Source organism: Lepisosteus platostomus, chromosome 1 (genome assembly GCF_059453375.1).
Source record: "Lepisosteus platostomus isolate fLepPlt1 chromosome 1, fLepPlt1.hap1, whole genome shotgun sequence".
NCBI lineage: Eukaryota > Metazoa > Chordata > Actinopteri > Semionotiformes > Lepisosteidae > Lepisosteus > Lepisosteus platostomus.
In genome coordinates this window covers 55,743,594-55,771,545 of record NC_142611.1, presented here as the reverse complement: position 1 = coordinate 55,771,545, position 27,952 = coordinate 55,743,594, and the positions used below count along the sequence as shown (strand labels likewise).

Here is a 27,952-nt window from a genome sequence, read left to right as displayed (position 1 = left end):
TAATGTTGCTCTTTGAGTTAGAGCTACTAGAGCGCACTCTGCCGTTGGATATCTTAATCCACTTTGAATGTGCTCCATCACAATTTCAAAACGACATCAAAATAGTCATCATAGTAATTAACCTATTAGAAATTCAATTGCTGGTTGTCTGTTTCAGATCATCCATCCATTTTCTAACCACTTCACTGAATTTAGGGTCACAACAGGGGAGCTGGAGTCTCTATCCCAGCAAGAAACAAGTGCTGGGCAGGATACATTCTGGACATGACACCTTTCAATTGCTTGTTACACACAGGCACACACACTCACATAAGGGCCATTTTTCCAAGAAGACCATCAAACTACCAGTACTGTATGTTTTAGCACTGTGGGAGAAAAACAGAGCACCTAGAGAAAACCTACATGAACAAAGCAAGAACATAAAAACTCCACACTGATAGAAACCCAGGTCAGGAAACGAACTCAGGGCCCTGGTACTGTAAGACAGCAAAACTAACTAGTGCAACACTGTGCCATCCAGCTTCAGATTACTGTTGTGGTATTTCAACATGTCTAGGGCAACTAGGACATCATGTAAATCAATATTACAACTGACAGGCGTTTCTGAGTAGCTCAGCAAGCTTTTACAGATTAAGCACTAAGGTCCAGACTTCAGCAGTGCACATTTCTAACAGACACAGACACACAAATAAAGTGCTCTCCTCTTTTGTGCTTTTATGGAAATGGAGATGGTTTCTTTCCTGCCAAAATATGAGCGAATAGTTTTTTGACCACCCCCCAGTGTAATTTACAGCTGCCAGTATGAGCAGAACAGTAGCTCCTACTAAATATTAGCAGATGTCTGTGGAGATAGGGTATCGCCAAGCTTCTTACAAGACATGATATGTACTGTCCTTATGTTACTTGCAACCTGAACTGCACTCCTTGATGGTGTTTTTCATCTACCAACCAGTACAGGAATCTGTTAGAACTGATACATTAGCCTCCTAGCTGACTGCTGTTGTCCTCTGAGATGCACCACAGGAATTAACACTGTGTAGCCTGATCCCTGCACCTGTCAGAAGGAAAACCAAGTTGCTGCTCTAGGTGGTGTTGGACAATGAGAATGTGGCGATCTTCCCTCTGGATCAGAATTCCAAACCAGTGTCCTAGTACAGTGTAAGGTGCCAGAGGGTAAAGCAAGGGGATTGGACCGTATGCGGTGCTGAGCTAACGATGATAGAAAGGGAAATTATGTGGAGAGCGGAAGCCGAGTTGTGTTGCCAAAAGTCGTGGTCAGGAGGATGCATAGGTCTAGAAGCCAGGTTTTCTCAGACGAAGAGGTTTTAACAAAGGGAAGCTGAGCGAGGAGGTGCAGGTGAGGAGCCCTTACGTAGAGGGTGGTCGGGAGGTGTGGTGCAGGACTAGAGACGTGGTTGGATAATTAGGATGTGCGATGGCGTCTATGGGAAGAAGCAGGGGCTTGTGTCTGATTAGTGGATGCCATGACAACGGTGACCTGAACCACTATGCTGTGGGAGGTGCTCTTCTTGAGATGGGAGAGGTCCCGACTGCTGGGTCATTGCAGATCTCAGGGCACTGCTGGAATGAAGAGGCGTATGAACCCTTGCATCCTGGCTGATTTCCTCTCTGGTCTTTAAACTAGCTGGCCTTCCCAAAGATCCCTGTGAACCCAACTGGTGAAGCAGTTTCTCACTTCTTCAACTCTTTTTCTGTGTAGTGAGCCTGCCGGCATCGGCAGGACATGACCTATGTGGGGTTGCACTTCAGTGGTGGATGAAGCGGGCCCCCTCCTTTATGTAAAGAACTTTGGGATCCTTTGGGTATGACGTGCAATTAATTCTGCAAATACACATTAATAAATGTGTGCACCAGCAATCATAATATAATAATATAAAATAAAATTATGTCTGTATAGCGGTGACAGAGTGGCACAGAGGTTAGCATTGCTGCCTCGCAGTGCTGGGCTCATTTTTGGATCTGGGGTGCCATCTGCATGCAGTTTGTGTTAGTGTGGGTTTCCTCCAGGTTTTTCTTCCACAGTACAAAGCTGGTAGATTAATTGGCTTTGGTGAAATTGGCCCTGGTGTGAATGTGTGCATGTCTGGGTCTGTGTTTGTCTGTTTGTGCCCAGCAGTGGATTACTAGGATCCCTAGCAGGAAGTATCCTGCTTTGTACCTATTGCTTGTCAGGATAGTCTACGGTTCCTCTTGACCATATACTGGATAAAGCATTTAGGTAACGGATGGGTGTTTTTATAGAGCAGAACACTGAACATTTCTAGTCTGCTTCTATTGTACTATCCATGGGAGCCACTGGACACACAGTGAGCAGGTCATTCTCAGTTCCCTGAGTTGGACTTGCTGAAATATTTTCTTAGGATAATGTATTTAAATGAAATAACTGGACCTGTATGTAAAGGTGAGTACAGAAATTAGGAAAGGTATTATTCTGATTCAGCTTTGTATCTTTTAGTTTTACCTTGTTTTGAGCTGAAGCCACTGTCAATCTGCTTGCTGAGCTTTGGACTTAATGTGACATAATGTACATAGTTGCAGTTTTAGAACTTAGAGGTGAAATGACAACATCCATTATACACAAAGTTCAGTCTGCATTTTGCAAGAAGAAGTTATGAAAGAAATGAAAAAATGTAAGGTTCCACACCTTTATGGTTTTTCTTTCCTGCTATTAGACATATTTTCAGTTAAGGAAATGTTAGAATGATTTAATTGGAGTAAGGATTAGTTCCAAAAAAAGAAGATCTAATAAAAATTTAGTGACTTTGAAAACATTCAAGAAAAAACATGGGCCTCCAAAAGAATGCAGGAAGCTATTTTAAGAAATAAAAGCAATGGCACTGCTTGGAATATTTTAAGAATGTATTCCAAATAACCAAAAGTTCAAGTAACCAAGTTTTTTTAAGCACACTCTGCTGATGTCTAAACAAGATTGTCAATGTTACTTGGCGCAATAAAAATATTGAAACAGTCCTGATATATAATGAATAAAAATCAGGTGTGGTACATAACATTTTGGACTTAATTTTTCTCACATTTCTGTACTCATTATTGGTTAAAACAACTACTATTTTTTTGATGATTGATTAAATGCCCCCTAATTTTAGTTTTATAATCACTAATAATGTGAAAAAAGATGGACTATTTGTAGAAAAACTTGTAGGCAGATCGGGTGGTAAAATACAGTTCAATTTTAATGGAAAAAAATAATAAACTACGGAACAACTTGACTGTCAGCACACACAACACTAAAGGTAGATAACGATACACTTAAAGTTCCATAATTTGTTTTTTCATTAAGGGGGTTGCATGCAAAGTCAGTTCTTGAAAAGTCCCAATGTCAAACCATCACAGCTTTTAATTACTTAATTAACGTAATTATTTGGATGGTTTCAACAGTTTACTTGTCAAAGCTTCACATGATTTATAGATACAGCACCACAAATTAAGCTTGCCTATTAGGTTAAAAGCTGCAAAAGACCTTAAAAGCACAGCAGGCAAGTCCAACCTGTCCAATAATTAGATAATACTTATAATTTATATATTTATTTATATTAGATTGAAGTGCAATCTTCAAATTTTAACTGAGACTTCTTCATCTTCCAGGAGCTGAGATTCAGACCTATGTTTTAATCAATAACACAGCTCCCACAAACCAACCATCCTGAAACAGCTAACATTTGGCCAGATCCCGTAACAGCGGCAATCGTACATGTACTGCACATAACATAAATTATTTATAAAACATACATATATACTATCACAGACCTATGTGCTGTTTGATATTTTGACAAAGGTGTTGATACCTAATAACATCTACCAAGAACTAGATAATCAAAAAAATGAGCAGATCGAGAAGTTGGTGTCAGTAAAAACTGAAGGTGCACACATCATGGCCGGTCAGCAAAGAGGATTAATGGCAAATTGCTAAATAGACCTAGACTTCCCTTGATACATAAACTATCATTGTATTGTCCACCAGCAGGTGATTTGTACCAAGGTAATGGGGTCAGATCATGTAATGACAACTGTCATTAGAGCTGTCAATGCAATTCTTTGATTCTTCAATGATTGTTTTGGGACTGTTTGTTTGCGTTGGAACTAAGTAAAAAAAACGTAACTCCACATAACAAGGCAGTAGCTATTATACACCGTCTGCCAGGGTGCATGGGTTAACATCAATTGTGGGGAGCCAAGTTCAGAGACTGGCTAGGACAGCTCCGAGACACTACCTTTGCTATAGGAATTACACTTGCCTGTCCAAGGTGACATCCTGCAGGTCTCTCCCAGTGCTGGTGCTTCACCGATGGTGGTCTGTTGTCATGGGCGTGTGTGGAGAATGAATTCACGTGGGATTCATTATTGAAAGTTTTATTTTTTTAAAAATACCATAAAAGGTTGTTCTAGGCGTTTTCTCAGGATGGCACAGGACACAAGTACTGCGGGTGGTCGTCGGGAACTAATTGCACTGCACACACAGACACAAAAACAAACACACACAATCATACCAGGGCCAATGTTCCCAGAAACCAATTAACCTACCAGTAGGAGCCCAGGGCACCTGGGAGGAAGCCACATATGAACACACACAGACCATACAAACTCCATGCAGATAACACCCCAGGAATTAAACCCAGGGCCCCAGTGCTGCAAGCCAAGAATGTAACCACTGTGCCACCATGCTGCCTGAGAAAGAGGATTACAGTGTGCAAATTAACACATTGGATAATTAAGCTCCATGGGACAACCCTGATGAAAACAATTTTCAAGACCTACAGATCTGCCCACGAACAATACTGTACATCATGAAAAAGGCTATCATGCTTTAAACATAACTTCCATCCTGTCATCGTGGATGTGATGAAACCTACAAAGTGTGCTCCTTCTGCCTTTTCAAAGCCATTAAAACTGACAATAACCCTGTACTATACTGGAACAAAAATTTGACTATATCAGTCAATTCCAACTTCACGTGTCACTTGCTCTAATTCAGTATAGCAAATGATAACCAATGTAAGTCATAATTACCGATGTTTAACTGTTGTACAGGGCTTCAGGCATGTAGCTACTTCTTGAGTGTGGTGATCTGTCTCAATTCTCAAAGGCAACTGACTTAACCAAGAGTGGGAAGAGACTCACCTTGACTTCACATTTATTTAGGTATGGTGTGACTACTCATCGAATCATTCTGAATACCAAAATCAAATTGGTTATAGGTAATCTAGTATTAGGATGTTGGAATGTGCCATGTTATAGTGCTATGTTAATGGGATGCTCATAGGTTTACTTTTTTGTTCTGACCTCTGGAACCAATTAAATGGGAACTGAAGTCCCAATTTCTCAGGCAGGTTATTAAATCTCGGTAACAAAATAAATGAATGGTATGGGAAAATTGTACAAATTTAGAATTAAGCAAAAAACATGGACTGTGTGATCTCCATTTTGTCGCAATCGACCGGTCTCACCACAGGCGAGAGTGAGAGTTCGCGCAAATTGCAATGTGAAATGGGCCCTTCTGTTCACTGGTCACTGTAAAGTCTAATATAATGTAATGTACGAGCTAATAAATACAGGTTGTGCAGCAGACATTGTACCGCAGAAGTGTTCCAATGTGATCTGCATGCAGTTAACAAGCAAGTAGTATTTGTCAGCAAAAGCGTCTCAAAGTTAAGAGCGATATTTCTATTGGATTAAAAGAGATGTATTCACAAACCTGCTTGTTTAAAATGTAATAAGGCGGCTTCACATCACCGAAAGTTTTTCCGCATTCTAAACCGCAGAATATGGAGCAGTGCCTTCTGATTGAGCAGTCAATTACAAGGGAAGGTGTATCTAATAAAGTGGCCACTCAGTATACCATTGCAATGTTGTAAGGATTAGATCTTAACATGTCTTAAATAATTACAGCCAATGTTTTTAAGTGAACTATTAAGACTCAGGAAAATTCAGAAGGACCTGTTCAAAACCTCATCAGACTTTCACAAACACATGAAGATGTTCTGGAAGTGGAATGTACAGTGCAGTCCATATGTATTTGGACAGTGACACAATGTACTCCAGCACATTGGATTTGAAATAAAACAATGCCTATAAGGTTAAAGTGCAGAATGTCAGCTTTAATTCGAGGGTATTTACGACGATATTGGGTGAACCATATAGGAATCACAGCCCTTTTTATACATAGTCCCCCCATTTCATGGGACAAAAAGTAATTGGATACATTAACATAATCTTAAATAAAATTTGGCATGTTTGTAAATCCTTTGCAATTCATGACTGCCTGAAGTCTGCGACCCATAGACATCACCAAGTACCTTTCCTGGTGATGCTCTGCCAGGCCTGTAATTCAGCCATCTTCAGTTCCTGCTTGTTTCAGGGGCTTTTTGCTTTCAGTCTTCAGTAAGTGAAATGCATGCTCAATGGTTTTCAGGACAGGTGATTGACTTGGCCAGTCAAAAACATTCCACTTTTTGGCCCTGAAAAACTCCATAGTTGCTTTAGCAGTATGTTTGGGGTCATTCTCCTTCTGCAAGGTGAAGTGCCATCCAATGTATTGGACGGCATCTGGTTAGATCTGAGCAGATAAGATACTTCTGTACACTTCAGAATTCACCCTGCTGCTGGTGTCTGCAGTCACATTATCAGTAAAGACAAGTGAGCCAGTTCCACTGGCAGACATACAGTACATGCCCAAGCCATGACACTACCTTCACCATGTTTCACAGGTGAGGTGGTATGTTTTGAATCATGAGCAGTTCCATTTTTTCATCATACCTTTCTCTTTCCATCACTCTGGTACAGAGTCTTTGTCTTATCTGTCCATAAGGCTTTGTTCCAGAACTCTAGAGGCTTTTTAATGTACTTTTTAACAAACTGTAACCTGGCCTTTCTTACCAGTGGTTTGCATCTTGTGGTGAACACTCTGAGATAGGATAGGGCTGGGCGATACATCGAAAATTCATCGATATCAACGTTAAGAATCTCTTACCGACCTTATTTTGCTTATGTTGGTATGTTCGGTAAAAGCTTTCCCCACTGCGTGGTTTCATGAGCAGTCCCCTTAAAAAAACTACAGCACAGAAACCACCTGGGTGACGCACAGCCACCGCTATATGCCAACGAACCCATTAAAAAGCAAATTGAGTGGAGAACCCCTCCCAATGGGATCTTTTTAATAAACAATTAAGTCAAGGCCTTGGTTCAATGTCTCATTAGAAACAGGACATCTCGTATCAACAATGTCCCAGTCACCATCCTAGGGAACATCTAGGATTATGCTAACCATACTCAGGCTGTTAACATTTTATATTACTTTATGTAATTTACCTGTATGGAAACAACAACAAAAATAAAATAATTACTACAACTTATAGTTTATTGAGTTTTTAAAAGAAACAACAGTACTATTCTTACAGTTTTTTAGCAAAGATGTAAAGATTTTGTGGAAAAACGTACTGCATAATCCAAAGACTGCACACTACTACTCAAACAAATTTAACATGGTACTCATCAAAGCACTCAATGAAAACTACTTTTTTCTTCAGTCCTGGGATTCCTCATAGTGGGCATACCCACTGGCATAGGTCCTTCCAAGGTTGAGGTCAGAGAAGGGTTCAGATACCTCAGTATCAGAGTCCTTGTCCTCCTCATCCTCCTCTTCGTCCTCCTCCTCATCATCATCGTAGTCATCTCCATCCTCCTCTTCATAATCATTGTCTCCTCCAAGGCCCCCTCCTCCGGAGGCCAGGTTTTTCCAGTAGGCGTCATACCCGGAGGCTCCGTCTTCCGCTCCACTCTGACGGCCGAACTTCAAAGAGCGTGCTGGATTGGAAAGAAAGAGGCAGAGGTGCAGTTTAGAGAGACCCCGGCGAGGCACTAATGGCCAGAAGGCTGCCAGAAAAAAAGAGGCTGAATAAAATTACATTTTTCACTGCCACAAGCAAAATGACATACGTGCTGTGGGGAACAGGGGCATAGCCATGGGATACTGGATCACGAGCTGCACACAACACCTGCCTCATTTGTTTGCCATTCCTTTTCATATAGGACACGCATGAAGGCTTGGCAGTCAACTGCACACAACTCTCTGACTGATGGAGTCTTTCACAAAAGGAGTGTCCATGTGTCCTCTGGTCCTAACTCTGCTTCTATTGTTTCACTCTGGTTACAGGGTACAATGTTTAAAGATGAAGCCAATATAATCTGGTGGGATGATGGATAAGAGATGACGCCTCACATTTCTTGGGTCCCGATTTCAAAACATTCCTGGAGTTTGGGGAGTTTGTTTTTCCCCATGTTTGAGTATGTTTTCTCCAGGTGCTCCCCGTTTCCCTCCCACATTCTAATGACATACCATCTTAGTTTTTTTAGCTTCTCTAATCTGTCCGCAACAGATCCCATCAAAGATTTAATCTTGCCTTGTGCCCTGTACTTCAGGAACAGGCTCCGGGCTGCCACAACCCTTACCAAGGACAGGCAGCTTGCAGTTGCCAGATGCAACTGGAATGATGTGATAGTTTCTGCTGACAGGTTCTAATGTTAATTCCATATATAAAACAACGTGTTTTAACAAGCACTCTTAATAGAGCAAGAGCCACCTGATGCTCTTCCACATAATGCAGGAATTGTCATCCATACCCTCAACAAGAACAATTTAAGAACTTTTTTTGCTCACACCAAATTACTAAAAATCTGGTAAAACAGGAAAAGCAAGGTGGCGGTGCTTTCTATGAGCAGTTTGTTATTTGTGGTAGGGCTCTCTTCTCCAGCAATATTGTGAGAACAAAACTGGGATCATGCCAATTACAGCAAACAGGTTGATCATTACAAAGTGACATGTTCTGCATGATATTTTCCTGTGTTAAAAGTCAAAACAATATTGTTTTGCGAAAAGTTATGTTTTGCGAAACACACCAAGATCTTTATTTCTTGTTGAAACAGGAATTACTTTGTTACAATGCAATATTTGTTTTGTCTGAGTCAGTCAGCCCCTTAACTATTAGAATTTGATTCTCTCGCACATCCTGTGCAAAACTAACACATTATGGTAGCAAATTGCAGCTATTCTTTTCACTCTGATCTATGCAGTACCGTGTTTAATCAAGATTAAGCACAGGAAGAGACACTGCCGTTTGTATAAGACCAAATTCATAATTAATTTATTAATAACATGCTGTCTGTCACATTTCCTGCCATAGGTACCATTCCAAATCAAGAGCGTACCACGTTAAGAAGAACCTAATCTATAGCAGCATAAAAAAAGGTTTGTGGAGGGTCTTAATGAATGGGTACACAATAATGCAACCACAACAAACACTACAAAAATACCTAATATTGTAGTTTTCTGGTATCCGTTAATAAAAATGAAAAATTTATTAAATTTATATAACCAAACCAGGGTACATTTTCTGAATTGGTAATGCTAAAAAATGTAGTAAGGCTGCTACTGAGTGACTACAGGTCAGTAGCTTCCCCAAAATGCCTGACTCCCCAGTCAGGACACTGACTTAGCCCTTAACCACTACTCTGTCACTGCCCCTAAATCCCCAAAATGTGATCATCTCTTCTGTACATTAAACGTATGGTAGAAGCAGAACTCTAGTCCTGAACCATACCCCTGTCTATAACCCTAGAGTTAAAGGCATCATCCTTAGCAGCATGTTAATTGTTATTAGTTATTAATGGATACCTAAACAGTGTTACCAACCTAAAAGCTTTATGTGTTCCAGAAGCAAAATCCACTTTTTAAAAATGGGTACTAGTTATAACATTGTTTTTTCATTTACGTAGTCACAAATGATTACTTGGCTGAAGCACTAAAATCATATAGCGATAATGTAACAAAGGTATATGAAAACGCATACTGTAACAGATCACCCTAAAACCTTTTTTTCCCCAAACATAAAAACATTTTTAAATAATTTTTTACAAATATTACAGAGGACAATCACTATACTGGACAGTTACGCATGTGACTTTTAATTCCCATTTTAGATCACATAAGTAGCGTCTTCTTTCTTTTGTAAGAAAAATAAACATGCTTCACAAGGAAGCAGATGAAAGTACACTTACTGGACATGCTGAGATCTTTGGTCTCCTGTGTTTCATGGCCACACTTTGGGCAGGGTGGAGCTTTGCCTTTCTCTTGCTTAAAAACTTTACTGCGAGCATGATCATCACAGTAGCAAGCCTGTAGAGGAAAATATTCCAAGGTCTGAAAAGCATGTGCAAGGCCAAGAGAGCTGTAATACAGTACACCGTGATAAAAAGTGTTTTGGCAGAAAAGACATTTGTCGAAAGAAATGTATTGTTCATACCTTGCAACGAAGGCAAGAGTGTTGCCCTAAACGATTGCAGGAAATGCCTGGAACAGAAGCAAATGCAAGATTAATATACTGAGCCCTAGCCAAACATTCCTGGTACAGTGGTGAGAATAAATGAAACACTTGTTTTTTTATGGCATTTTGTTTATGCCAAATAGGACTTTGCACTTTGCAATGTTATGATGAGTAGGATATAACATTAAGATTTAAAGAAAGACTCACTCCAAGACATTTGTGCTCCTACTTCAGCAGGGGTATAAAGAATTCTGCCAGACACTGCCTGTCACAACTTTCCACTGAAATACACATAATTGTAGAACTGCAATGTTCCAGGAATACAGGAACAGTTGCTTTTGTATATGAATCAAGTGGTTGGTTTTTCCTCCTTATGTCTTGAAGTCACCTGTTCATCCTTGGTTTCTTCATTAAACTGTGTACTTGATTTAACCAGAGACTATAACTAGTAATTAGTGTCCCAAGAGTCTGGAACACCTACTGTGCAGTTTAATGTGCCCAGACTGTCACAAACATTTATGTTTGCGGCTAAGGAACACCGTACAACTCCTCCGGATAACACCGCTAAATTTTTCATCACATTTAATGTAGGACCTGTAAGGAATGCAAATCACTGCGGTTGCTACACCCACGTTTTGGCATGAGAATGAAGGCTTTCCTTTCCAAGAGAAAGAAAGTTAGTTATACATTACCTATTAAAGATTTTATGCCCTGGCAATTAAACTGCAGCCTAACTAATGGTGCCAATAGGAGATTCCTAAGGTTAATCTGAATATTAAACATTAAATTAAATCACCCACACTTAAATGTTTCTGCCTCCAGCACTTGACAGCTGGCCTGGTGTTCAAACTGATCGTCTTCGCACAGGAAATTCTGACAGAAGGAGCATCGGAATATCCTTCCTCCTGTGGGGAATAGAAATAGTGAATAATAATGCCACTCTTACACAGGAAAATAAGCAACAAGGGCTTTCAAAGTCGTACTACATATTTATACATTTCATGCAATTCAATATAGTAAGTGTACACAATATGCACATTAAGATCAATTTCACTCTGAATCCTACAGTATCAATTTTAAAGGCAGCGGTGATATGCTGTTCTTCTCTCTTCTCTATCAGGATGGAGAATCTAGTCTAACACTCTTGCCTGGTTATCTCCAACTGCTCACTGCAGTTTCAGGCTGTGGCTCTATCTTCACCCATTTCATTTCTATCCATGAGTTTCCACTAGAAAGTGTCAAGACCCCTTCTTTACTCTACAATTGGCCCAATGGCTCTCCGATCTCCTCTGGTGCTTTTGTATTCCTGCGCATGACTGGATTCCTCTCCTTTTGCTCGTGTGCCAGTACTTCCTGAATCTCGAACTGGCTCTCGGGCAGCTTCACCTGGCTGTACTGACAACACCCCAGACTCGCCTTTGCTTTGTTCTCTTCATCTTTATCCTCCTCCTACTATACGACCTTTCCACATGCCTTCTATCCTCCTTCATCACAAATCTTTTTAATCTGATTCCCTTTTTTCCTGCTCCCAACACATTTTCCTGGTAATGCTCCATTTCCTTCCAAACAACTGTTTAAAAAGCCCATTCTTTCCTCATTGTGCTGTCTTTCTGCTTCAGATCTAGTTCTATCAAGACACTCACTTGTATCTCTGCTTCTGTCATCTATCCTCTTTTGGAATCTTGGAATTTGCTCTTGAAATTCCCCTTTCTTTTCCCTGGGAAGCCAGTTCTTTAGCTGGCCCACCAATAATTCTAGGTCTTGATTATAGCAATTTTCACCAGCCTGTATACTTTCTTCTCTCTTCCTATATACCCTCTTATCCTTTTCACCATTCTGCATCAACTCCAGTTGTGCTTTCCTTTGTCTCCCTTCCAGTCAGAGACAAACTCATTGACATAAACTCCACTGGCAGAACTGCACTGTCCCACTGCTTCCTTATACCAAACCTCATCTGTTTGTACTACACAAATCAGATCACGTGCTCCTTTCTGTATCCTACTGTATGCTGTGTATTACTACTGTTACAATTTGTATATATGTATACGGTTGTCACTTTTTTACTTTTAAAATGAGATTCTTGCTATGTAAATATTTGTTCTGCACAATGTTAGCTAAACAGTTTTTCATGACACTATTAAACATCACCAATTAAAGCAATATTAATATTATGAATGTAATATTAATATATTAAAAAACATTTTACCTTGAATCCATTTTTTTCAGAAATAGCAAAAAAATGAACAGAAGAGAGCACTGAAATGATGCGTGCAGACTAACAAGAACTACTGAAGGCCTACTGCAGCTGGGTGAAAAGGTGCTGCTGCTGAACAAGGGAGAGAGGAAATTCGCAACAACACACAGTGAATTTTCAAAAGCTTCCAGAGGCGGATTAGAGTGGGAGCAAGAGATTCCTGCAGTTGGGAGGGACAGGTACTCAATCCATAAATGAGCAAATTCCACAGTTGGCGAAGGAAACTGTAGCTTGATTTATTCGGTCTAAAAAATGAATGGATGCTGTCAATTACCATGCTCCCAAACTCCTCTTTCACATTCAATGCAGTCTGCATCAGAAAGCGGGCAGATGCAGGCGTGTGTGCTCAGACACTTCTTCCCATGGCAAACCCAAGCCTCACAGAAGTCACAGATTGCCCCCTAGTGGTGAAAAGTATATATATATTAACCTTTTACCTACAATCCAAATCATACTTAAAACAGTATGCACAACACAAAAAACAAAAGCAGTTTTTTTTTAAATGGATACTAGTTACAACTGTTTTTTCATTTAAGTCATCACAAATGATTACTTGGCTGAAGCACTAAGATCATATAGCGATAATATAATGAAGGTATATGTAAATGCATACTATAACAGATCACCCTAAAACCTTTTTATCACTTTCTATTGTGCGAGATCGTCTCGTCTTAAAATACTGTGATTATTCCTGATTACCCAAGATTACCCAAATGCATACTGACCTGGCACAACGTAAGAAAATACATCCATTGGCAATGGAAAGTTCATGAACTTTCACGGGCAATTACTGCCCCTATATCCAGTAATTTCAATTTCACTAGAATTGTTCACAGACCTCTTATCTCAGTGAGATAAGACCACTGAGTGGGTCCCACAAGACAATTATCCCTTTCGTTCATAGGTATTAGCCAGATTTAACATTAACATGAACAATAAAAGCTACAGCATACACAGGGAAGAAAATATGACTTATAACTAGACACTGCTTTACTCCCTCTCAACCACAATAACTTTTGTAAGAACATAATCCTAGAAGAACCAGGGCCAGAGGTCAATGCTGTGTTCATCATATAGTGAGTGGCACATTTCCTGTACTGATTTCCCTAATATCTTTATCAATGTTTCTTTGAACAATTTTAAAAAGCAATTATTTGACTTACACGCTGCTGAATAAAAAATAACTACCATCTGATTAACATCCAATCATCATCACTACCACATTACAAAATGTACCAGTTTGGTAATTTATTCATATTAAGTCTAGAATCTTACCACCATTGCCAGACCAGTGCTGTGTATCCCTGGATGTTTAATCACACAGTCGGATGACTTCATCATACATTTAGTCTTTCCTATTAAAGACAAACATCAAGTGACCACAAAGAATTAGACAAATGTGCATTACTGAGGAAAAAGCATCTGAAACCATTGCTAAAGTTTGTGTTGTTTCATTCATTGAGTTTTGAGACACCGAATATGAATTACAACGTACCACCTGCAACCTTAAGATTAGTATTTTTTATCTTTATACCAAAAAAGAAATTTAAAACTACCATGGACTCTCACACTACCAGTTATTTAGAATTTGATGTCCCCCCCCCCATCAGAAAAAGCAAGTGTAAATATTCAAACGGGATAAATCTTTATCAAGCTTCTACAGTAGGTCAGGAGATTTAAAAATGGCACATAGTCACCCAAGTCTACTCTTTTCTTTCTGTAAATGTCTTTCAAATGGACTTTTAAATCTTACAATTCTCCGACATATAATACCATTTTATTTGTGAAAAGAACTTACCACACTGGGCACACATTGGCAACTTCTGCACCGAACTACAAAAGTAGCAAAAGGCTCTGTTTTTCTGTCGTCTGATCATATCAATGAAAAAGAAAAGGAGATTTAAATTCTTTCAATCTTTCAATACAATTGGCCTGTATATATTAATTTTACTAGATACCAAGCCTTGAGGATACAAACTAAGAAAAAATACTGTGGTATAAGCCTGCTCCAATAGTTTAAGCTCACATTAAACAATTCTGAAAATGCATTATAATGATAATCAAACAAGGAAACCCCCAGTGTCCTCACATTTTTTAGATTAATTACCATCTTTATACTGTCTGTATGGGCCATTGCACATACTAAATAAAAATGCATAGAAAACAATTTAGGCCTGACTGAGATCAGCAATTATTTTGCTGTTATAACAGTATGATATATTATCTCATAAACCATGAATTTAACGAAAATGTCATAATGGTTTTTACTGTGAGGGAAGGTTAATTTTTAATATTATGTGGAATTGACTGCACTAAAACATGTAAACCAGTACTTACCTTTGACACTTGTCACATTCCTGCAAAATAAAATTGAAGTACTAAGAAAAATGTTTTAACAAAATTATATATCCCATTACAGTAACCTATATACTACATTGTCACTCTCCCTTTAAATAACATTTATATGGAGCAGTTAATATTCAGTGACAAAATAAATGTATGTGTAACAAACACTTCAGTCATTAAAATACTACCTATAAAACAACATAGATCAGATTCTTAGTTCAGAATAAATGTTTTAATAAGACCTTTAATATATAGAACAGCATGAAAGTGAGACACACCATAGAAGAGTTGCAGGGCTGTTTGGCCACATCAACATGTTCCCTGTTGGCGCGACTCTGCTTTTCTCGTTCCTTACGGTTTTCAGCCTTCTTACGAGCCCCTGTCTTCTTCTTCGGCATTTTCCAGCCCAGATCAGAACACAAAACCGTTCAATTATCCCTGTTTTGAAAAATGCAATTCCATTAGTGGGCAGAACTTAGTTTAAACACACAAAAAACATTTACCATCTATGGAGTTACAGAAATGTGTACAATGATCAGTTCACTAGAAGTTTTGCACAACGATTTGCCACAAACAACAACCACATCTATTTAAACAACCTCAGAGTAAGCGACACAAAGTCCAGAAATGGGCAGAATTGGTATGTTACTTTTTTATTAAATTTTGTTACGAGAAGACTGTTGCCACTCGGCTACTACATAAAGCAGAACGTCTGCGGCATTGCTAGAGTGAACATGAAAAATATTTAATTTCATACCAAACAACTGATCCAACAGTATGTGATATTCTGGTATTACTGTTAAAACGACTAAACTTTCTTTGTAATCCTCTACAGTACGTTTGTTTAGAAAACCTAAACAAACTGTCTCAGAAGTGTAATCCTCCCTGTACTTCTTCTTGGCCAATTTTCAAACTAAATACCCACAAAATAGATTCGATTGTTCATTTTTGGTGGTTAAATAATAATAATGGTGAAAGTATTCTACACCGGAGAACAGCCCCAAACGACACTGGCGAGAATAATTACAATGGTAGCAGATTAATGATTTTCCCTTTTAATATGTACTTACATTTTCTTTGCATTAATCACCATTATCTTAAAAAAATGCCTAAATTAAAATCCAGTGAATTATAGGATTTCGGGCGTGGAGCTCGGTGTAGCCCCACCAAATACTTTCCAACCAAATAGATTATATACATATTCCTTTATATTGAGCACTACTACATGAAAGATAAAAGGGGTAAAAGAAAACACATCATATATGAAGCACATAAAAATACCTCAAACCTGCTCTTACAGCTTCTGCTCTTCTTGGGGAAGTGGCACTAAAAGGAAATTGCGTCGTGACCAGGAGGCTGATCAGTCCGATCTGCTAACTCGACACGCTTAACATTAGTTCCCACGGTGGCGAGCACAATCACATCTCGACCGGGCTGTAGAGGGTTACTTCACTGTAACAGGTTCACACCGAGTGAGCCTTTTTACAAAAAACTAAAACGTATTCTCAAATTTCCCTTGCAGTGTTTCTGGTTTATATAAAAGATAAGTATAAACGCAATATGGAGACACAAGTGCAATCATTAGCTTATGAGTCACTGCAGATACTTAGTCAAGAACATACTTCCATAAAATACAGACTTGAAAAAAGTTATAATGTCTAGTTTTCATTAATCTTTTTAACATTTTCTTAGCAAAACTACAACTATTTTAGTTACGCGCGTGCAGGTGGCGCCAGAGAAGGCGCTTTTCACTGGAGTGAGATTGTTTGAAAAAAGGCAAAAGACGCCATCTTGTGGTGACGTATAGCAGCTAAAATAAAGTCAATTTGTGTATACTGTGTTTCTAGAAAGTTAAATAAATTGTCTTGCACCAGAACGGAAACGCCGCTTCATTTGATAAGTCTAGCGTGTGCAATGGCCATGTACATAAACGCCTATACGCTTTTCAACTGACACCCATGATCTCAAGAGTGGGGCAAACGTTTAAAATACATAAAGCACAGCATATAACACTGTGAAGTAGCATCCACGCAAGTAATAAATAATTTATCAGTAATACCAGTTTCATACAATCTCTAAATAAATTAACAGTAACAGATTAGTTTCGGCGATTTTGGTTGTACATCTTGAACACGTGTCGATTTAACTTTAACTTGTCCCGCGGTGCATAACCAATGCCAGTTACGGTCCTGTGTACGTGGCTGTAACATAGCCTGTAGCGTAAAATTCTCCATGGTGATGTTTATGTCGTTTCAGTAAACACAAATCATAACTTTATGTACCTATCCTAGCACTGTTCCCTTAGAAATACGTTTTTAATGAACCCCTTACATGACCTGAAGTATGACTGTCGTCCTTAACGAGAACAGTTCATAAAATTCAAATGTAACGCATGGCCAACACATTGTCTTTTAATTTTTTTTCATCTAATTTTAATTTAAACCACTGTGAACATTCATTCTCGTACAGTTCATCTATCAGCTGCACGCTGGGGCTGCCAGTCAGTTTAACCTCCTCCCAACGGTGACTCCCCCCACTCGACACGGTCCTCCTTTCGCTCCACTTGATGGCGCTCCTTTGTTAGCCTTTCTCGCTTTCTATAGCCTTTTCCAATTCACAGAGCAGAACGGGCCAGGCACATTGACAGCAGCAACGACATCATAAAAGCGCCTCCTGCAACTGCCAACCCAGAAACAACATCTCCTTTAACAGCGTAGGTTTACATTTTCTTCGTAGGGGAGACCTGGGATCGCTAAAAGCGTACGAGAGACTCTGCGGGGAGGCGTCGCTGCAGAAACAAGCAGCTTTTAGCCAGGAATTATCGGGGGAAAAATCACAGAGCGACAACAAAAAACAAATCCGTGGCTGAGTGGCGGCGGGAGGCAGAGGAGCTCGGCAGAGGGGAACATTGGAGACCTCCGAATTAATATGGCAATGTCCCTCATCCAAGCCTGCCGCAGTCTGGCTCTCTCAACATGGCTGCTCTCCTTTTGTTTTGTGCATTTGCTTTGCCTGGACTTTACGGTGGCGGAAAAGGAGGAATGGTACACCGCTTTCGTAAACATCACCTACCTGGATCCCGCGACTTCGGAGATCAAAACGGAGAAAACCGAGTGCGGTCGCTACGGCGAGCACTCTTTAAAACAGGATGCCAAGGGGGTGGTGGTGATGCCCTCGTCTTTGCACGACAGGCAGGCTTGCGACCCCAACACCAAATTCACTGCCCCCCCAAACGCCAACACCTGGATAGCTCTAATAACTAGAGGTAACTGCACTTTCAAGGAAAAAATTCGTCACGCTGCAAACCAAAACGCGTCTGCCGTGGTCATATTTAACGTGGGCTCCGGCAATGCCAACGAAACGATCACAATGCCCCATCCTGGTAAGTACTGGGTATCTCCTTATCTAGGTGTTAAATTGGTGGTTTTTTGGTATAGGAGTAAAACTTAAACCTGGAGCCACAGACAGCACTATTAACGCAACAAGCAACGTCACCTGTTGTTCGTGTTAAGATCTCAGGAACGACAAGTCTCCACTTCGAGTAGTACTCATGATTAAAATTAATCTTTCTTCAAGGCAGTTTAATGTAGTTTGTTTTCAAGAAAGATATCTTTCTACTACTGGTGTCTTAGCTCTATGAAAAAATAACGGATGCAAGAAGTTGTCCACTAAAGACTTTTTTTTCGTACAAGGTAGTACTACTAGTTTCACTGCTAGTATTAACATGAAAAGCACGCATTATATATGTTTTAAAACGTCCCTAGTTAAACGTTTCAATTTAATTCATTTTTGTGTGTTGTGCTTATTTTTTTTGTTTTTACACACAGCAAGAAATGTTGGCAGGTAATAATTCACGCACAAACTAAATTCCTTTGTGATCGGACGAATGTTCAACGTTTTTCTACAAATTCACAGAACATGTAGTATGATTAACGCCATCAGCGACAATTTTTCTGGCAGTTGTTTTTGTCTGGTCTTTTATAACGTGATTTGTACAGAGACAGATAGTCTTTGGGTATAAAAAGCATTCTCCTGGTAAACGTGTACAGAAATATGCTCTAAGTTCCAACAATAACGTTGAGAAAGAGGCAATGTGTTTTGTGTTTTGAGTTTGAGGTAATTTTGTTTGGACACGGTAATTACAATGCCACGTTACTAGTCTGCGGAATATTTTGCCAGTATTTATTACAATTGATAAAGGGAAGTCACAAGCCTCTGGTGTAAACGGACTGTGGCATATGGGCTATAACTTAGTGCTAAAGGGTGCTGTTGTATTGCGAAGGTTCAGTCTTATAGAAACAAAGCACGCTTAGTGATTTTTGTTGTGGTATATCTGTACATGTAAATTGTGGATAACATTGTAATCTAGTAGATTTTCATCATGGCTCATGAAGAGCTCTGCCATGTAGGACAGATGTTTTTTTCTGATGGTGTGATCCAGATTTGGGCAGTTTGGTTGTTTTTTCCCTCAGGCCTGCCTTAGCTGTGGGAAAGGGGCTTGTGTTTAGAAGCTGCTTGCTCTGGCACTTTTAGATATAATCAGTGGGATTCAGAATGGGGTATCGACTCTGTGTATCTGCCCCATGTAGTGTCTTCAGTTGGGTGGTAGGTTTGAAGAAGCAGGAATGCAGCAATTGTCTGTTCTGGAAATGTGTTTTGAAGATCTGGAGAGCTGCTGATAATGCATCTGCCAGGATACAGACATCCCTTAATGAAAACCAGGTCAGACTTTCTTGTATCCCAAATTGCTCCTCACACAATTACTCATTGAGCTGGGATGGAAGAAGGCTTCCTGAAATTCTTAACCAGACTTTTTCCACACTCTTTTGTGTCCGTTCTGTCAAGATGGCTTGAACTGAATCTTATCAGGTAGAATATGTCTTCCAAAATTCACATGAATTACAACAGACTTAAGGACCTTGAAGTTTAGGGAGGATCCAGTGAAGAAAAACAAGGGTAGACGATAAGGTCTTCATCTTAATTGGTTAATTATGTTGATTTAGTTTTATTAATTAATCAGTATGTAAATTGAACTATTATAACACCATAGTCAAGTGGATGAATTAACTCTTGACACACCCCTTCTGAAAGGCTGCTGACCCCTGGACAAGGACCTCTAGTGTGCAGCACAGGTCAGTGGGGAGGTCTGTTCCAGCAGAGAGAAATCTGGAAGTGCTGTTCTGATGGCCGACAGAAGCAAAATCTGAACTTTTTTATTAAAGAAAACTATACATGAAAATCTAGTTTTTTTTTCACACGCTCATTTTACCATAGGAGAGCGATATTGTAAAAAATGTTGAAGTCTGTCGTGAAAGGAGGCAGTGTCCAAGTTTTGCCTGGGTTCTTACTATGACACTGTGGTTAGGGGTAGCCCTAACCATGCCACCGCACAATTTAAAATAATTAACTGTGGTATGTGTGGAGAGAATGAGGTGTGTGCAAAAACCTGCAGCTAATTTGTTTATGCTGTGCTCTTCAGGTCTGACTTGATCAGCATCACCTCTGTGTCTTCCCAATGTAAACAAATAACTCATTCAGAGTTTTAAGAAAGTGAAGTTCTGAGAAGGCTGAATCTGATGAATTCGAAGCTCACTTCGATGTCCTTGCTTGGCTTTCTCGTGCTGACACCGCTGCGTCTCAAAGTGGTGTCTTCTTCACAGATCTTCCTCTATTTTGGTTCACTGACCACAGGAAACTCCGGGCTCTGTCAAAATGTGAATGAAAGATGGTGTCTGGTTTCGTGTCTCTTATTAACAACTGTAAATAAAGTGTAGCTATGGTAATGTTGCAAACAATGATATGTCCTCCATATTTCAATTTCTGTGCAAGTGTTCTTTCAGGCTCAAGTATGAACACACTGTTCTAATTTGAAAATTAAGAAGGGAAGTGGAAGGGTTGTAAAAAATGCAATCTAAATGTGAAGCACAGCAAGTCCGAAATGGTCTCAGCCTTTCTTCATCCAAAATAAATTAACAAAGTAGTGAGGGCTAATCCATTACAGTTCTAACAGCTAGCCAATTACCATCACTACAGAGAGATCCTAGCTTGAGTCACCTTACCTTGACCTTTGTTTATGGACAGACAGATATCGTCATTGTGTAGATTTCCAATGCAGTGAACCTACTTACCGTTACTGCTCCTGACCCCTGCACTGTTCTTTCTTCAAAATGCATCCATACATTTAGTTAACTTAAGGTTACTCGGCTTTCACAGACACAACATGGCCGTCTTTCATTTTCTCAAACAAAAATGAGGTTTTCTCTTTTCCGAATTTTCACAGTTCGGGATGGATGGTGCCTTCTCCTCATCTTAATTCTTTTACAGCAAATCTTATTGAACTTAAAGCCTCCTTGGAAGGTCTGTGTGACATTCCTGGTGGATACTGCTGCGAGTTTCCAGCCTTGAACTTGCATGTTTTGAAGTAAGGTGGGAAAAAGTCGAGAAAAAATGAAATGTTTAATTAAAAGGATTCTGTGATGAGAAGGATGATTTTTGGTTTTGCACTGGATTTTTAAGTATCTACATTTTGACCAAAGAATGGTCTATTAATATTCAAGTTCAAGTTCTATAGAAGGTTTCCCAAAAGAAAATAACCTAATTAAATGTAGTTCATGACGTATTAGAAGACTTTGAAGTGAACTCACTTATCCTTTATGTTTTGAAGTGAGATTGTAACTTGTATGTTCCTGAACTTTCTCTTCAGGTTTGTCCCACCAGCCTACTGTCTAGTTTATTGTGCTGAACCGCAGGTGAAATGCCTGGTGTTCTGACAGCAGATTTCAGCTGTCACATTGCATTCCTCGGCTGAAGTTTCAAATGTGAAATTGACTAATTACGTAGCCTTTCGAATTTCACTATTAATATTTCATTAAAGGCTACTGTCTAAGAGGATTAAATGATTTGGATTGTTTAACTAGCGGATTCCTCGTTAGATTCCTCATTTCAAAGCAGAAGCACTTGATTGGTGTTCAGTCTCAGCCGCAGTAATTCTTCGGCAAGCCATTTCTGTTCGTTCCAATGAATGTAGAAATGTGAAGACAATCATTCGAAGGATATGTTGAGGAACAAATTAAAATGTTTTTATTGACAGTTGTATCATTTCTGGATCAAAACCTGGTGCTTATACCAGCGTAGCTCTCAACTAGTCGATTCAGTTGAAAATGAGACCTGTACTGTTAACAATGAACAGTTTTGCTGGTACAATGTTCAAATCCTAATAAAAGGTGAATATTTTGCTGCTAAGAAGGGATATCCTTCTCAAATATGGTTAGGTTTGTGTGGTGATGTTGTTTACTTCCATTTTTGGTTAACATTTATTATTTATAGTAGCTGTGGTTTCTTACTGTTATGCTGTCTAGGTGAATTGATAGCTGATCAATTTCTCAGTTGGCCTCATGTTCTTAAAACTGGATAAAATGGGACATATCTGATTTCCTAATATCACCTCCTCACGTCCATCCTTTACATGATTCTGTAATTCTATTTAGTCAGACAGCAGAAACCCATCGACTTCGCAAGGCCTTTGGTTGAAGGCTTCATTTAAAAACCACTCATGTGAAGAGTGAGGAGATTACCGGATTTGCCTAGCGCTCGGAAACGGCGTCACAGTACAGTTTCTGTGAGGGCTCCAGCATATATTTCAAATTATTTATTCCTGTGGAATTTTGCTCCTCTTTCACTGCACAAATACATATTCAGGTATTCAGAAATGACGAGAGCAGGAGCAAGAAGGTAGTTTTCGAATTTTCTAAAGTAACGAATCAGCATTTTGCATTTAATTTGTTAATTTTGTTGGCCTGGAGTGTCATGTGCAGTCAAATAACCGCAATGTGGTTTTTGGTGACGGTGAGCTCATAGAGCTACTGCATTCTCTGAGGAACACTTTTATAACTCTTCAGCGGCTTATAGTTACTTTACTGGTCTAGTGATTTCAACTGCTTTTGTATTTGTAGGTTCTTTTAATCAAAACCTAAGTGCTCAGACTGAACTCTGGGAGGGAGGCATTAAAATATCAAATACTGCAAAGATCAATTAAGAACTAAAACATTGATGACAGAAGAAGTCACCCCCTTCGCTATGACAAGCCCAGATTAGTTCAGGTGTACAGAATTACTTTCGCAAGTCATACAATTAGTTGAACAATATAGGTGGTAAAGGTTCATATTATCTTATTGTTGTTTGGAATCCAAACTCTGTTAGTAGAAATGGTTGTTCATATGATTTCAGAATAAAACATGGAGAATAATGTGTATGGTGAATTCCATCATTAAGAAGTGAAAGGTGTATCGTACCACCCAGATATTGCCTAGGTTAGGCTGTCCCTCCACGCCGAGCAATCAGGCAAGGAACAAAGTACTGGCAAATCCCCTACATCAGTCAGGACTCAATTCTAACTACAATATAATCTTTTACTCCAAACTTATTTTCATCTTTTACCTATTATTTAGGTCAATTTCTACATTTTCTACAGTAAGCAAAACAGTTGTCGTGTGCCTGCAGTTGCAGAAAGGCATATAACCCTAAGACTGTTCAATTTGGATGTTTTGTAGTTATGCGTGTCGGGCAAATAAGTTCCGTTAAGAATTTTTTGCTAATTTGCAAAGTGGTAAGGGGTGAAATGACGGAAGGGTAGCTTGGTATAAAGCTGTTTTAAACCTCTTATGTGTTTGCTTCTAAACAAAAGCTTTTGGGTCACAATAATTAGTGAAATTAGTGACCATTTTTGAACTCAAGCTACATGGTAAGACAAAGTAGTGTTTGATCTGTTTCCCAGGTGGTCTCCCATCGAGGCACTGGCCAGGCTCACACATGCTGAGCTTCTGTGGGTTGCCGGTTGAGTTGCAGGGTGTTGTATCGGCAGGTCATATTTTGAACCAACCGTATGTCCTGTTGGTTTGGTTTGGGTAATTAGTACATTAGTATTTCATTTACATTAATCCTTGCTTTTTGGAATGCTGGGAGTTCTTATGGAAATTAATCTCCATTAGTTCATGTGGCTTCTCTCCTGCTGTAATGGCCTCCTCCCAGTTCGCAGAGAGACAGCGGCTCGGGGTGTGATTGGATATCTTCAGTCTTCCCTATCTCTCCGGCCTTGTGATGAATTAGCTTCCTGTCCGGAGGGAAAGCACTCTTGTTCTCTGTCCCATTTTGTGCCCAGAGCCCCTGGAATGCGCTCCGTGTAGCTGCAGCCTTGACCAAGATGGACCAGTTCATGAGAATGCATGGATCAGATTGCAACACTATATCATTTTATCTTAGTTGGCAGTAGTCTTAGCTTCAGGCAAGCTTTAAGTACACAAGAATTTACATACAAGAGCAGGGCATTTGGTCTGTCTTAATTAATTAAGTGTGTATGCATGCTGCTTTGCTGTTCTGTGAATTTATAGAACGATTAGAAAACTAGTTGTTGACTATATAACATAAGGCAAAATGAACAAGGGTGATTCAAGGATCTTACTAAAATGTTAAGGCTATTCATTTTCATGTCAGTCATTGTCTCTTCCTGCAATTTTGCTTGACAGGAAGGCTTCTTGAAATGAATTCAGCACCTTGATATGTTCAGACATGCTTTCAGTCACTGGAACAAAAAATAAAAATCTGACTAAACCCCAAGGAAGAAAGCAGTAGAATTTAAACAGATTTTAATATCCTCTCCCACGAAGTTCTGTTTTTCCTTTTTTTTACCTTGAGTCTTGGGAAAAAAAAGCAGTTATAAGTTGGGTGTAAACATTGAACCCAAAGTACATTTGCAATAGATTGAAAACATTTTCATCATCGGTTTTGATGAAGGGGAGTTTGAAATGAACTGATATGAAGGAGGCTTATGCTAGCTTGTGTATTTACTGGTAATAAACAGCCATTTTGGTGTAACACACCAGGAAAAGAAGACAGAAAATAGATGAAATCCAAAGTATTTTTTTACTTAAATTCATTCCACTGGGATGAGACTGTTAAAACTTATGGGGTGTATTCCATTACCCCCTTGGAACAGCTTAAGATTGATCTGTGGAGATATCTACTGTATTTTATTTTCCATTATTCTTCCTTAATGAGTGAACTACCCAAAATGTGACAGGAGTCTGTTTTAAAATTGGATTTCTTCAGGATGAAATACCACTTAGTGACATCAGTGAAAAGAAAATGACAAGGTTTATACTCGCTGTTAAATCCTTTGATATCGCACATTGCACTCATCACTCTTAACAGAAAAAGGAAAAAGCTACTCATGGTAAGGATAGTTGAAGAGCAGATTGTTTCTTTGGAAAGATTCACAGAAACAAGTCAAAAAGAGTTATTCCTTGCTGTTAGTGTTTCACAGAATATAGGACTGATGAAGGAACTGTATTGTTAAACAGAAGAGGAAGTGTGTTTATGTTCTGAAATCAATTGTAAGGATGGAATTACCCAGAAATAAAACACATTACTTTTGTCATGCAAATTAGTCTAGTGATCACAAATACAGTTTGCTTTAATGAAAAACAAAATATTTATTTGGACTTGCTGTACATTCCAGCAGTGATAGTGGAACATGTGTACCTGAACATGTTAATGATAGGATTCATTTCAAGTAGTAGATAGTTCTTAAGTTGCTCTTATAATGGCAATTAGAAGACCTAGGGGATGCAAAAAGATTGGGAAGATAGTTAGGCTGTGCTGCAGCTTCCAGGTTCATTGAAAGACGATTTTAAATCATTGCAGGAATTTAGATCATAAAGTAGCCAAATCCTTTTTACGACTTGCCTGTGTCACCATGGAGAATACAGCTGGGGAGGAGCTTTTAGCAACAGCCTGAACCAATGGCAACTGGGCATGCTAAACCCTGCTCACTGAACATCAGGCAGATCAGGCACTGAGAGGTGAGAAAGAGGTAGAAGGAGTCTGCAACAGAGGTAGACTCATAGCCAAATGCATAAACAGTATATAGGTGGGTAAGAAGGCTCCACAGCTGAAATGTTGTGTTTTCTTTCTTCTCTTTTCAGCATGGAATTAACCTATTACTTGTTCCTAAACAGTATATACTGTACATCCATATCATTAAAATCATCCTTGCTTCATACTGAGTCTGTCTCGCAAAGATTCTCTTTGCCTTAACTTTAATGCAGTCATGTAAACCCACTGGCTGACTTATATAAAACGAGGAATATTAAAAGACAAATGCTCAAAGAGCTTTAGTTTGCTCTTTACTGGGAAATTGAAAAAAATCAAACCGCTTCACTGCATGTTGTGCTGTCCTGATGCTTTTCTGATTGTGACCTTAAACAAACCAAGGCAATACTGTTTGTACAGTACATCATGTACGAATGGGTTTATGGTCATACAGAACATGACCAGTCAGTCGTGCTAATGAGAAGTCTTCGTACACCTTGTGAGTTTGTGGTTGCTGTTCCACACAAATGTCCTTAAACGTTATTCGCATAACCGGTTCTATGGAAAAATCATTAATTTCAAGAATTCCTAGAAATGCTGTTGAGGTTCTCTGAACATCCTGGGATGTCCAAGCAAGTTTGAGCATGTACTTTTACAAATCTGTTACTGTGTCAATTGTGCATTTTTGGGGATTTAATGAAAATTAACACATTAATTTAACAAGTTAAATAAAATATTTAATTGCATCTATTGGAAAGTACTGTGAGAGTTACGCATTCTGGTGATTGTGTCGTAATGGGCCTCAATTTAACACTTTATTCCTTTCTTTCCAAGTTATATATTCTAAGCTATATATTAGCAGGCTATTGGAATGAATTTCAATGCTGAATCATGGCCCAACAATTTGTTTGGTATGTTAATGTCGTGGGCCCCCATGTTGTGGTGTCAAATTGGTTAACTTTTTTAGGCGTAAATATGAAAACTGATTTCTGGACTTGCCAGGAGTGCAGTGGCATGAGTTCCTCTTCCCAGAAAGAACTGCTCTCACTAAATCGATTTGGAATTGGTGATCCATGTTGAAATTCGTTGTGCTATTTTTTGTTGCGCTGCTTGTTTCCTCAGCGGGAGAGAAGCTACTTGAGCCCGAGAGAACGGTCAGTGTGGTTGGTAGTCTGTGTAAGGAGGAGGGTGTCTGTGACGGGGATGTGTGGACACTGACTGACCGTTGTCTCAGTAGGTGCCAAACATTAATTCATCCGCCTGACCTTGGTATAACCTTGGTGGATTACTCTCCGTAATCTCTCAGTGCTGCTACTGCTTATCCATTTGGGTAATTAGATGTGAGACACTGGGCATGAATAATCAGAGAAAAATTATATTAATTTATGCTTCTTAGACGAACAGGGAGCAGTAGCTTGCTCTAATGTGCAAGAAAATAAGGTCCTGCTGGAAGCCAACCCACCACCCAGCTGTCTAGCCCAGAGCTTCCTTTTCCAACTGTACTGTAACTTGATTGGCATGAACTGGGTTTTCCATCACTCTGGTCACTGTTATTTATCTGATTTGTTTGTATTGCCATTCATGTTATGGGCTTTTGCCAAGCGCAGCTGCAGAAATCCTATATAATAGCTTTTATCATAAAGCATACGTCTGTGCAGGATTTCTGCTTGTCAGAAGCAATTTAGAGCTCCCCCTTTTACAAATAATTCATGGTTCAGCAGATTGTATTCCTATAACTGCTAAATCTCGCGTGTTGTTTTTTTGTTCTTCAGATCTCTTGTTAGTACCATGTTTCAGTGCTAGTGTGTCACTAACATACATCTTGTTCACAAGCCAGCAACTTTATCATCCGTAGAAACAAAGCTTTGAAATGAATCCTTATGGATCAGTGATAAAAGGTCTGTAACACTGCCTAGGCTGGTACAGAAGTCGCAGGTACCTTTTTCTTGTGACCTTTCAAGTGCACTATGAGAAATCATGAAATACAGATGTTTATTTCTAAAAAAAAAATAATCGACAAAAGAGTTTTTTAGATGTACATAAGTAATTGTTTATAGACCTAATTAACACACAGGTTCTTCAATATATAGATGGTTGTGTTCAGTCTGGCTATATTCATGGGTACTGTTCC

General features: G+C 39.2%; 2 protein-coding genes across 7 annotated transcripts in view; one reads left to right on the top strand and one right to left on the bottom strand.

Moving 5' to 3' along the window:
• Window positions 1-7,375: 7,375 nt before the first annotated feature.
• Window positions 7,376-18,167, bottom strand: noazfp (nucleolar atypical zinc finger). Of its 4 annotated transcripts, none has more exons than XM_088633008.1 (10): window positions 18,028-18,167; window positions 15,234-15,393; window positions 14,947-14,966; window positions 14,408-14,478; window positions 13,885-13,964; window positions 12,884-13,010; window positions 11,156-11,260; window positions 10,335-10,381; window positions 10,090-10,207; window positions 7,376-7,839 (listed from the first exon to the last, which is right to left on the bottom strand). In XM_088633008.1, the coding sequence occupies exons 2-10, from the start codon at window positions 15,351-15,353 to the stop codon at window positions 7,559-7,561; spliced, it is 969 nt and encodes a 322-aa protein (XP_088489134.1). In that variant the 5' UTR covers window positions 15,354-15,393; window positions 18,028-18,167; the 3' UTR covers window positions 7,376-7,558. The 4 variants fall into 4 exon arrangements, with proteins under 4 accessions (XP_088489134.1, XP_088489127.1, XP_088489141.1 ...); XM_088633001.1 differs by lacking the exon at window positions 18,028-18,167 and adding an exon at window positions 16,237-16,389; XM_088633015.1 differs by lacking the exon at window positions 18,028-18,167 and adding an exon at window positions 16,254-16,277.
• Window positions 17,444-27,952, top strand: part of rnf150a (ring finger protein 150a) — a 77,405-nt gene continuing 66,896 nt past the window's right edge. For 2 of the 3 annotated variants that reach the window (XR_015937122.1, XM_088632985.1), the window contains exon 1: window positions 17,450-18,337. Coding sequence is in view for 2 of the 3 variants with exons in the window: in XM_088632985.1 (XP_088489111.1) it covers window positions 17,884-18,337 (454 nt within the window). In the remaining variant the exon portion in view is untranslated. Of the gene's footprint in view, window positions 18,338-27,952 lie in introns of all 3 variants that reach the window. The other variant, XM_088632991.1, reaches the window with a different exon arrangement.

Bases quoted from the DNA above. Each gene is read 5' to 3' on its own strand.
- noazfp (XM_088633008.1), bottom strand. From the start codon at position 15,353: ATGCCGAAGAAGAAGACAGGGGCTCGTAAGAAGGCTGAAAACCGTAAG. The intron at 14,967-15,233 runs GTGTGTCTCACT...TTTATTTTGCAG, and splicing joins AGCCCTGCAACTCTTCTATG to GAATGTGACAAGTGTCAAAG. The intron at 11,261-12,883 runs GTAATTGACAGC...TATTCCCCACAG, and splicing joins AAGAGGAGTTTGGGAGCATG to GAGGAAGGATATTCCGATGC.